Genomic DNA, 11,259 nt, shown 5'->3' with positions numbered 1-11,259 from the left:
GTGAACTTTGCCGGAGGGTTGTTTCCTGCCTCTGCCATACATTTTCTCCTCTTGTTACGAGGGTTTCCTGCACATACTCTGGCTTCCTCACCCAGTTCACCCAGCATTGTATGTTGATTGACATCTTTAAATGATACACTGGCACCTAATCTAGTGTGTCTATTGACTTGTGCCCTGGGACAGACTCTAGACAACAGAAACTGGATGTTTGGCTATATACTATATTGAGTTTGTAGAAAAGAACATTATTACATTTACATTTACAGCATGTGACAGACGCCCTTATCCAGAGCGACGTACATAAGTGCTTAAATCTCTAACATTGAATACATTAATGCTGGCTCACTAAGTTACATACTTAAGATACCATGAGTTTAAAACATTTGTTCAAAGTTACAATGAAAGTGTCAAAGGTGTTTTGCATTTTTAAAAAAAAAAAAAAAAAAAGATAATGAAAGAAGTGCTAGTTGAAGTGTTTCCTGAATAAGTAGGTCTTCAACCGCCGCTTGAAAATAGCCAGTGACTCAGCTGTCCGGACCTCTAGGGGAAGTTCGTTCCACCACCTTGGTGCCAGTACAGAGAAGAGTCTTGTAGTATACTTGCCTCTTACCCTGAGAGATGGTGGAACCAGTCGAGCAGTGCTGGTAGATCGGAGGGTGCGGGGTGCAGTGCGAGGAGTTATGAGGGCTTTGAGGTAAGAGGGAGCTGGTCCATTTTTGGCTTTGTAGGCCAGCATCAGTGTTTTGAATCTGATGCGTGCAGCTACCGGAAGCCAGTGGAGGGATCGCAGCAGCGGGGTGGTATGCGAGAACTTTGGCAGGTTGAAAACAAGCCGGGCAGCTGCATTTTGGATCATTTGCAGAGGACGGATTGCGTTCATAGGTAGACCTGCCAGCAGTGCATTGCAGTAATCCAGTCTAGAAATGACAAGAGACTGAACAAGTACCTGAGCAGCCTGTGTGGACAGAAATGGCCGAATCCTTCTAATGTTGTAGAGAAGAAACCGACATGAGCGAGTCACATTAGCAACATGAGAGGAAAAGGACAGTTGATTGTCCATGGTTACCCCAAGGTTGCGAGCTGTGGCTGAAGGGGAGATCAGATCGTTGTGCAAGGATATAGCAAGATCATGACCTGGGGATGAATCACCTGGAATGAAGAGCAGCTCAGTTTTGCTAGGATTAAGCTTTAACTGATGAGCAGTCATCCATGATGAAATTTCTGCCAGACATGCAGAGATCCGGTCAGAAGCTGTGGCATCTGCGGGTGGGAAAGAGAAGATAAGTTGTGTATCATCAGCATAGCAGTGGTAAGAGAACCCATGTGAGGAAATAACTTCACCAAGAGAGTGAGTATACAGGGAGAAAAGAAGAGGACCAAGTACTGAGCCTTGTGGGACGCCAGTGGAGAGTCTGCGTGGAGCAGATGTCACTCCCCTCCATGTTACCTGATATGAGCGTCCTTCCAGGTAGGAAGCGAACCATTCCCAAGCTGATCCGCAAATCCCAAGACTCCTGAGGGTGGCTAAGAGAGTCTTATGGTTGACCATATCAAACGCTGCTGAAAGGTCAAGGAGGATAAGGACGGATGAGAGATTGGCTGATCTAGCAGCATGTAGTTTCTCAGAGACATCTAAAAGGGCTGTCTCTGTGGAATGAGCTGCTTTAAAGCCAGACTGGTTGGGGTCTTGGAGGTTGTTCTGTGAGAGATAGACAGACAGTTGATTAAAGACAATGCATTCAAGAATTTTTGAAAGAAACGAGAGAAGTCATACCGGTCTGTAGTTACTGATGTCTGATGGATCCAGAGCAGGTTTCTTCAGGATGGGAATAGCCCTTGCTCTCTTGAAGGTAGTTGGTACCTGACCAGATGCTATGGATCTATTGGTGATAGTTGTAATGAAGGGCAGAAGGTCTTGCGAGATGGTCTGGAGCAAAGTGGAAGGGAGTGGATCCAATGGGCAGGTGGTAGGATTGCAAGACTGGATGAGTTTTAGAATCTCTTCTGCTGTTACAGTTGAGAAATGTGACAACAAAGGTGTAGGAGAGTCCATACTCTGAGATGTAAGTGCAGTCGGGGCTGAAGTGAAGGTCCGGCAGATTTCCTCAATCTTCTCCTGGTAGAAAGAAGCAAAGTCTTCTGCAGTCAGGGAGGATGAAGAAGGTGGAGCCGGTGGGTTGAGCAGAGAAGAGATGATGTTGTGGAATTTCCGAGGGTCATGTGAGGAAGCTTCAAGCTTTTCCTTGTAGAAGGAAGTCTTGGCAGAAGTCACATCTGAGGAGAACTTGGCCATGAGTGTTCGGTAAGAATCAAGATCTGCATCAAGTTGTGATCTCTTCCACTTTCTCTCTGATGATCTTAGCTCTCTTCGATTGTTGCGCAGCACATCTGAAAGCCAAGGAGCAGAACAAGAAGTTTTCTTGGGTTTAGTGGACATAGGGCAGAGGAAGTCCATAGTTGAGGAAAGAGATGAGAGGAAAGTATCTGTGGCCGAGTCCAAGGGCAGTGAGGAAAAAGACTCAGGATCAGGAAGGGAAGAAAGAGTGCCAGAAGCTACAGAAGAAGGGGAGACAGAGTAAAGGTTGCGGGGGGTAAGAGCGAGGGGGTGAGAGGTAGTTTTAGGTAGGGTAGGGAGAGTGATGGTAAAGGATACCAGGTGATGATCAGAGACGTGTAGTGGGGTAGCAGTCACGTCTGTAGCTGGAGAAGGACGGGTGAAAACCAGGTCCAGCACGTTGCCTCCTTTGTGTGTGGGGATGTAGCTGTTGAGTGTGTGTGAATGAGTCAAGAAGAGACAGGAGGGAAGAAGAATGTAGCTTGTCAGAGGGGAGGTTGAAGTCACCAAGCACTGTCAGGGGGGAGCTATCAGAAGGGAAAGCACTAAGCAGTGTGTCCATTTCTTCCAGGAAGTCACCTAGGGGACCAGGAGGGCGGTAAACAACAATGATAAGGTTAATTGGAGAGGTAACTGAAATGGCATGGAATTCAAAAGAGGAGATGGTTAAATGAGAAAAGAGGAGAGGTGTAAAGCACCATTTCTTTGACAGCAATAAACCTGTACCACCACCCCTGCCTGTTTCTCGTGGTGAGTGAGAGAAAGCATTGGCAGAGGATAAATTAGCTGGTGTAGCAGTGTTCTGTGGGGATATCCAGGTCTCTGTTAGCGCAAGAAAATCAAAGGAGTAATGGGAAGTTAAAGCAGAGATAAAAGCAGCTTTTTTTCACAGCAGACTGGCAATTCCAGAGCCCACCTACCACCACTGTTTGAGACTTACACAACAGAGGAGGGTAGATGAGGTTACTGGGATTGTGACCTCTGCTCTGTGGACGAGAGTGTCTGCGAGTGTAGGAATTGAGTACAGAGATGGGTTTAAGGCACATAGTTGCAGTCAAGAGTGAGAATTAAGGTATGGTAGAATATAGCAAAACAGTATTAGACACAAAGTTTACAATGAATGAATGAATATGAGAGAGAGAGAGAGAGACTTACAAAGAGAGAACCTTCAATTTAAATAGGTAAGCCCTGCCCCCAATTCACACCTTAAGGTAGACTGAAACTACTCCTGATTAATCAGCTGAGAGAACAACAAGGACCAACACTATAAAAATAAACAATGGTATAGAATAACAATTCAAATCACACTACTCTAGAACAAAGTGAGTTAAGCAGATAGTATACAAAAGTCAGGAACCTACTTTACCAGAAGACAATATATTCAAATGAAGAGAGTTAAAGCACACTGAAGAGTAGGCTGGTTCACCTTCAATTTAAATAGGTAAGCCCTGCCCCCAATTCACACCTTATTAATTAGTAATTATTAATGAGTCTGGTTCCTCTCAAGGTTTTTTCCTCATGTCATCTTAGGGAGTTTTTCCTCACCACCATTGCCTCAGGCTTGCTCATTAAGGATCAATTCAATTTTAAACGTTATAATTTTCGTATTCCTGTAAAGCTGCTTCGAGACAATGTCCATTGTTAAAAGCTCTATATAAATTATTTTAATACATTTTTTTATTTGTGGATGTCTAATGGATATGATGAAATATAAAAGTATGACATCATCCGCACACTTTGTTCTTATTTTCATTGCAGTCATTGTTGTTCATGTTATTGAAATCCCCTAGCACATGCAACCACTGAGTAATTAGGAAATCCGTTTGTTTCCCCTTAAATTAACAGACAAATCAGACAAATTTTCTGAACAGACGAAGAGCCTGAAATCTAACGTCCTTGCGTATCCTTACATACGAGTCAGATGCTTTCTTTCACATTAAGGACAAAACTGTATTTAGTGTCCAAACCAAAAGGTGATGTTTTTATGAGATTTTTGCTGAAGAATTAAGATGTTTGATGAAGAGATGTTTCCTCCCCCAAGTTGCCTTTTCAGTTCCGGGCTTTCAGTTCCTCTTTTTCTACTGTCTATGTGACACTTACCATATTGTGACAGATGCTCAGGACTGATCTATGGCTGTAAATCTGGAAATGAGCACTCAGTTTGAAGCTCCTAATTACCTGAATGTAGAAAAACCGAAGAAAATCTCTCCCTCGCCTGCCAGAAACACTCAGTATGGAAGTAAGTTCATGATTTATACCTAAAAGTGTATATACTGAAAGACCAGGGACACAGACGACCAGGTAAGTTTTACAACTGAAAAGCTTATGCTTTGTGAATTTTCTGTAACACAATAAGTAACAACTCTTTACACCTGCAATAATGTAAGTGATGATAAATGTGTAAATGACAAAAAACGATCTGAAATCCTTTAGCTACATGATTTTATTGGCTATACTGCCACATGAAAGGCTGTCTGGATGACACTAAAAAAAAGCCTATCCAGGTTATTAATTTATTACTTTATAAAACACGATACAAATATACGGTGGTTTTGAATTTTAGGAGCATTCATTCTGGCTGGAGTGTGCATCGGTCTGATGTGTATCGTTCAGGCGACGCTCAACATCGTACTGAGGCTGTACTGTAAGTTGTTGTATTTAACAATAATAATTGTAAAAATTGTTAAAAATCCTGGTATAACAGATGATGTTCTGACGCTATGCCTTTTTGCACCATGTTCAAGTGTGACAGATGTTATTTGCTATAACGTAAAAATAATGCTTACAGTTGCACTATAAAATAAATAAGAAATAAATAAAGGGTACAAAAAAGTTATTACATTGTCTTTCATAACATTTGTCATAAGACAAAAGGGGTAAGTAGAGGATATGAGTATATTATATTTGCTACCTAGCTCGCAACACAAGCTGAGATATGTGCAATATGATTTATATTTAAAACGTGTGCGTAAGTATTTACCCCCTCGCCCCCCCACATTCCCTTTGTCATTGTCAATTTTATTTCTATAGCACAACACCAGTGTGCTTTACATCAATGCAAAAAACAATAAAATATCAATAATAGCTAAAAAAATAAATAAATAAAAGTACACAAGCACACCATACAGTACAATAAAATTGTAAATAAAAGTAAAATAGTGAAATAAAATTTCATCCTGGACCATATGCTGATTCAAAAAGGTATGTTTTTAACCTAACTTTAAAAACCGATATGGAAGGAGAAAATCTAATGCTAACAGGTAACGCATTCCACAGTCGGGGAGCAGCTACCGAAAAAAGGCACGATCACCCCTACTTTTCAGCTTTGATTTCGGAATTGCTAGCAGTCTCTGATTAGATGACCGGAGAGACACAACTGGACGATGTTCTGTCTGAAAATCGGCAAGATGAGGAGGGGCCAAACCGTTTAATGATTTAAATGCTCATAGAAGAATGTTAAAATCAACACGATATCGTACCGGCAACCAGTGCAGAGAACGTACTGTAGTACAGGAGTAATATGGTCTCGTTTTTTTAGTACATGCCAGAAGTACTTGCGGCCGCATTTCGTACCATCTGTAATCGGGATAATGCTGTTTGACTAATCCCATAGTACAGTGAGTTACAATAGTCTAGCCTTGATGTTAAAAATGCATGAATTGTTCTTTCAAAGTTATTAAAAGATAAAACAGGTTTGAAGCTGAATTTTAACTTTAGCTAAAATTCGAAGCTGAAAAAAGCAGGATTTGACCACTGAATTTATCTGCTTATCAAATTTTACGCCATCATCAAAAACCAAGCCCAAGTTCTTTACCCAAGGCTTTGCAAAAATAGTTAAATTACCTAGTGTTATTTGGCTAGGAGTGTTAACTGAACCAAAAACTATTATTTCAGTTTTATTTTCATTAAGATAACCAAGCTTTCACATCAGTGTTTCCAGCCCATCAAGATTTTAGGGGTAAATAAACTTGAGTGTCGTCCGCATAGCAATGGAACGACAGCCCATGTTTCCTGAAAATAGACCCTAATGGGAGCATATATAATGTAAAAATAATGGGAGCTAAGACTGATCCCTGAAGAACACCACAAGATAGTACAGCAGCCTCTGATGTATATTCCCTAATATTAACACTGAACTTCCTGTTTGAAAGATAAGATTTAAACCATTCAAGGGCAGCTCCTTTGATACCAGCACAACGTTCCAAGTGAGCAAGAAGAATGCAATGATCTTGATGCAGATCTTGATTCTTACCGAACACTCTTGGCCAAGTTCTCCTCAGATGTGACTTCGGCCAAGACTTCCTTCTACAAGGAAAAGCTTGCAGCTTCGTCACATGACCCTCGGAAGCTCCACAACATCATCTCTTCTCTACTCAACCCCCCAGCTCCACCTTCTTCATCCTCCCTGACTGCAGAAGGCTTTGCTTCTTGCTACCAGGAGAAGATTGAGGAAATCTGCCTGACATTCACTTCAGCCCCGACTGCACTTACATCTTCCAGTATGGATTCCCCTACTCCTTTGTTGTCGCATTTCTCAAGTGTAGCAGCAGAAGAGATTTTACAACTCATCCAGTCTTGCAATCCTACCATTGGATCCACACCCTTCCTCTATGCTCCAGACCATCTCGTAAGACCTTCTGCCCTTCATTACCACTATCATCAATAGATCCATAGCATCTGGTCAGATACCAACTACTTTCAAGAGAGCAAGGGTTATTCCCATCCTAAAGAAACCTGCTCTGGATCCATCAGGCATCAGTAACTACAGACCGGTATCACTTCTCTCGTTTCTTTCAAAAATTCTTTAACGCATTGTCTATACTCTATACTCTGTCTAGCTCTCAAAGAACAACCTCCAAGATCCCAACCAGTCTGGCTTTAAAGCAGCTCATTCCACACAGACAGCCCTTTTGGATGTCTCTGAGAAACTACATGTTGCTAGATCAGCCAAACTGTTATCCGTCCTTATCCTCCTTGACCTTTCATCAGCGTTTGACACGGTCAACCACAAGACTCTCTTTTCCACCCTCAAGAGTCTTGGGATTTGTGGATCAGCTTTGGAATGGTTGGCTTCCTACGTGGAAGCACGCTCATATCAGGTAACATGGAGGGGAGTGACATCTGCTCCACGCAGACTCTCCACTGGTGTCCCACAGGGCTCAGTACTTGGTCCTCTTCTTTTCTCCCTGTATACTCATTCTCTTGGTGAAGTTATTTCCTCACATGGGTTCTCTTACCACTGATATGCTGATGATGCACAACTTATCTTCTCTTCCCCCCAAGGTACCACAGCTTCTGATCGGATCTCAGCATGTCTGGCAGAAATATGGATGACTGCTCATCAGTTAAAGCTCAATCCTAGCTAAACTGAACTGCTGTTCATATGAGGTGATTCATCCCCAGGTCATGATCTTGCTATATCCTTGCACAATGATCTGATCTCCCCAGCTCCACAGCTTGCAACCTTGGGGTAACCATGGACAATCAACTGTCCTTTTCCTCTCATGTTGCTAATGTGACTCACTCATGTTGGTTTCTTCCTTACAACATTAGAAGGATTCGGCCATTTTTGTCCACACAGGCTGCTCAAGTACTTGTTCAGTCTCTTGTCATTTCAAGACTGGATTACTGCAATGCACTGCTGGCAGGTCTACCTATGAACGCAATTCGTCCTCTGCAAACGATCCAAAATGCAGCTGCACGGCGTGTTTTCAACTTGCATAAGTTCTCACATACCACCCCGCTGCTGCAATCCCTCCACTGGCTTCCAGTAGCTGCACGCATCAGATTCAAAACACTGATGCTGGCCTACAAAGCCAAAAATGGACCAGCTCCCTCTTACCACAAAGCCCTCATCACTCCTCGCACTGCACCCCGCACCCTCCGATCTACCAGCACTGCTCAACTGGTTCCACCATCTCTCAGGGTAAGAGGCAAGTATACTACAAGACCCTTCTCTGTTCTGGCAACAAGGTGGTGAAATGAACTTGCCCTAGAGGTCCGGACAGCTGAGTCACTGGCTATTTTCAAGCGGCGGTTGAAGACCTACTTATTCAGGAAACACTTCAACAAGCACTTTACTAAATTTACTGCAATTACTAAAAAAAAAAAAAAAAAACCCACCTTTGACACTTTTTCATTGTAACTTTGAACAATGTTTTAAACTCATGGTATCTTAAGTATGTAACCTAGTGAGCCGGCATTAACGTATCCAGTGTTAGACATTTAAGCACTTATGTACATCACTCTGGATAAGGGTGTCTGACAAATGCTGTAAATGTAAATGTACCAAACTATAGCATGTTTTAGCTCTTCCGGTACTCTGCAAGTTTCCATACATCGATTTATAATATTTAAAAGATACGGTCCCACTGCATCAAATACTTGTCAATACTTTGCTGTGAATGGTCTTGTGTAATTTCGTTTTTGTGCAGGAAAAACAGAAAGTAGATGGTGCATGATTAGTTTTTTCTCTCCTGTAAAAACAATATCGAAAGTTTCAAGGGAGGGTCAATACTTATGTGTCAGATTGGATCATCTAGTACTTCTCATAAGGATAACACTACAGTAGCTTTACTGGTCATGTGGCATGCTTGTCAGTCTTGTGAAGAAGGTTCTATCCTAACTTCCTTTTGTGATGCTTTTGTGAATACACAGTTACCTCTGAGCTGTTACCTCTGAACTGCAACAATGACACGGTGTCTCGATACATAGCGCAGCTCAACAACAGATATGATAATCTTGTTAAGGAGAAATCCAGCTTGCATAACATGAGAGATCAGCTACAGACGGAGAGAGACAAACTCCAGGAGAAACTTTCCAACATCGGTCAGTGTTTTTTTTTTTTTTTTTTTTTTTTTTTTTAACTAAGGTATGACCCCTTACACAGTAGTGCGACTGATGCTAGCTGGTCTGCCAGTACTTGGTTTTAAGGATTTCATTTAGCATTTCTAAAAGCTACACTATTTCCACGTACTATTTTTATTGGTAAACCTTGCCTAGACGTTCATCACGTCATATTCTGTGAACAGATGAAGAGCTCAAGAAGCCGGGGTGGATCTTATTCAGGTCCAGCTTTTACTACGTGTCTGCTGAGAAGAAGAACTGGTTTGAAAGCAGAGCTGAATGCAGAAATAAAGGAACAGACCTGGTGATCATCAAAAGCAGAGAAGAACAGGCGAGTAAAACTGATCAATAATACCTCGTATAGATCCCATATTTATAAATCTGTTTACTTTGGTCTGATTTTTTTGAAATCTTTTTTCTTTTCATGATTGGTTTGGATAGATGTTAATTTGCACATTATGAATCCATCTTAACAGGATTTCGTTGATGCGTTAAGAAGTGGAAAGAGCGCATGGATTGGTTTGAGTGACCAAGTCACTGAGGGCACGTGGAAATGGGTGGACAATACATCACTGAACACTAGGTAAGATCTCCTTTACTGATCTGCTTATAATTCGCCTTTAATATGAAGCTCTAGATATGCTGATGGTCTGCATGTGTGTTTTCAGCTACTGGTGGAGTCAAGAGCCCAATAATTTCAATGATGAAGACTGTGCTGAGATTGCTACTGTTCCAGATGATGGAAGGCCTCCAACAAATAAGTTAAACACATGGAACGATAATTCATGCCGTAGCAGTTTATTTTGGATATGTGAGAAAAGCTTTCCCATTTAAGTCTCTGTGAAGAGTACAAACACATTGCAAACACTCATAGCTGAGCTGCCACTTGGGTCTAAATCTGCATTGCATTGTACTGCTGTCATGAATGTGTTCCTAATAAAGTGAGTGTGAACCTGTGTCCGTGTGTGAGCCTTTGTGTTGTGTGTGTGTGTGTGAGCCTCTGTGTGTGTGCCTCTGTGCGTGTGTGTGTGTGAGCCTCTGTGTGTGTGTGTGAGCCTCTGTGTGTGTGTGTGTGAGCCTCTGTGTGTGTGTGTGTGTGTGAGCCTCTGTGTGTGTGTGTGTGTGAGCCTCTGTGTGTGTGTGTGTGTGAGCCTCTGTGTGTGTGTGTGAGCCTCTGTGTGTGTGTGTGAGCCTCTGTGTGTGTGTGTGAGCCTCTGTGTGTGTGTGTGAGCCTCTGTGTGTGTGTGTGTGTGAGCCTCTGTGTGTGTGTGTGAGCCTCTGTGTGTGTGTGTGTGTGTGAGCCTCTGTGTGTGTGTGTGTGAGCCTCTGTGTGTGTGTGTGTGAGCCTCTGTGTGTGTGTGTGTGTGAGCCTCTGTGTGTGTGTGTGTGTGAGCCTCTGTGTGTGTGTGTGTGTGAGCCTCTGTGTGTGTGTGTGTGTGTGAGCCTCTGTGTGTGTGTGTGTGTGTGTGTGTGAGCCTCTGTGTGTGTGTGTGTGTGTGAGCCTCTGTGTGTGTGTGTGTGTGTGTGTGTGTGTGTGTGAGCCTCTGTGTGTGTGTGTGTGTGAGCCTCTCTGTGTGTGTGTGTGTGTGTGTGTGAGCCTGTGTGTGTGTGTGTGTGTGAGCCTCTGTGTGTGTGTGTGAGCCTCTGTGTGTGTGTGTGAGCCTCTGTGTGTGTGTGTGAGCCTCTGTGTGTTTGTGTGTGAGCCTCTGTGTGTGTGTGTGTGAGCCTCTGTGTGTGAGCCTGTGTGTGTGTGTGTGTGTGTGTGTGAGCCTGTGTGTGTGTGTGTGTGTGTGAGCCTGTGTGTGTGAGCCTGTGTGTGTGTGTGTGTGTGTGTGTGTGTGTGTGAGCTTGTGTGTGTGTGTGTGAGCCTGTGTGTGTGTGTGTGAGCCTGTGTGTGTGTGTGTGTGAGCCTGTGTGTGTGTGTGTGTGAGCCTGTGTGTGTGTGTGTGTGAGCCTGTGTGTGTGTGTGTGTGAGCCTGTGTGTGTGAGCCTGTGTGTGTGTGTGTGTGAGCCTGTGTGTGTGTGTGTGAGCCTGTGTGTGTGTGTGTGTGTGAGCCTGTGTGTGTGTGTGTGAGCCT

The 11,259-nt window shown here is 43.1% G+C and overlaps 1 protein-coding gene across 1 annotated transcript; it reads left to right on the top strand.

The window, feature by feature from the left end:
- The first annotated feature begins 4,212 nt into the window (after positions 1-4,212).
- On the top strand, positions 4,213-10,137 carry LOC132841929 (C-type lectin domain family 4 member M-like). Its single transcript, XM_060864579.1, has 6 exons — positions 4,213-4,574; positions 4,899-4,979; positions 8,993-9,163; positions 9,367-9,512; positions 9,658-9,764; positions 9,850-10,137. Exons 1-6 carry the CDS (start codon positions 4,466-4,468, stop codon positions 10,013-10,015), a joined length of 780 nt encoding a protein of 259 aa, XP_060720562.1. The 5' UTR covers positions 4,213-4,465; the 3' UTR covers positions 10,016-10,137.
- Positions 10,138-11,259: the final 1,122 nt, after the last annotated feature.

This window comes from Tachysurus vachellii, chromosome 2 (genome assembly GCF_030014155.1).
Source record: "Tachysurus vachellii isolate PV-2020 chromosome 2, HZAU_Pvac_v1, whole genome shotgun sequence".
Lineage (NCBI taxonomy): Eukaryota > Metazoa > Chordata > Actinopteri > Siluriformes > Bagridae > Tachysurus > Tachysurus vachellii.
Note: the sequence above shows the minus strand (reverse complement) of the source record. Positions and strands in the feature narration are given on the sequence as shown.

What these genes read in the sequence shown, in the direction of transcription:
- LOC132841929 (XM_060864579.1), top strand. Translation starts at nt 4,466, where the DNA reads ATGGCTGTAAATCTGGAAATGAGCACTCAGTTTGAAGCTCCTAATTAC. An exon ending in CAGAAACACTCAGTATGGAA is followed by an intron (nt 4,575 to 4,898) that starts GTAAGTTCATGA and finishes TTTGAATTTTAG; the next exon opens with GAGCATTCATTCTGGCTGGA. An exon ending in CATCGTACTGAGGCTGTACT is followed by an intron (nt 4,980 to 8,992) that starts GTAAGTTGTTGT and finishes GTGAATACACAG; the next exon opens with TTACCTCTGAGCTGTTACCT.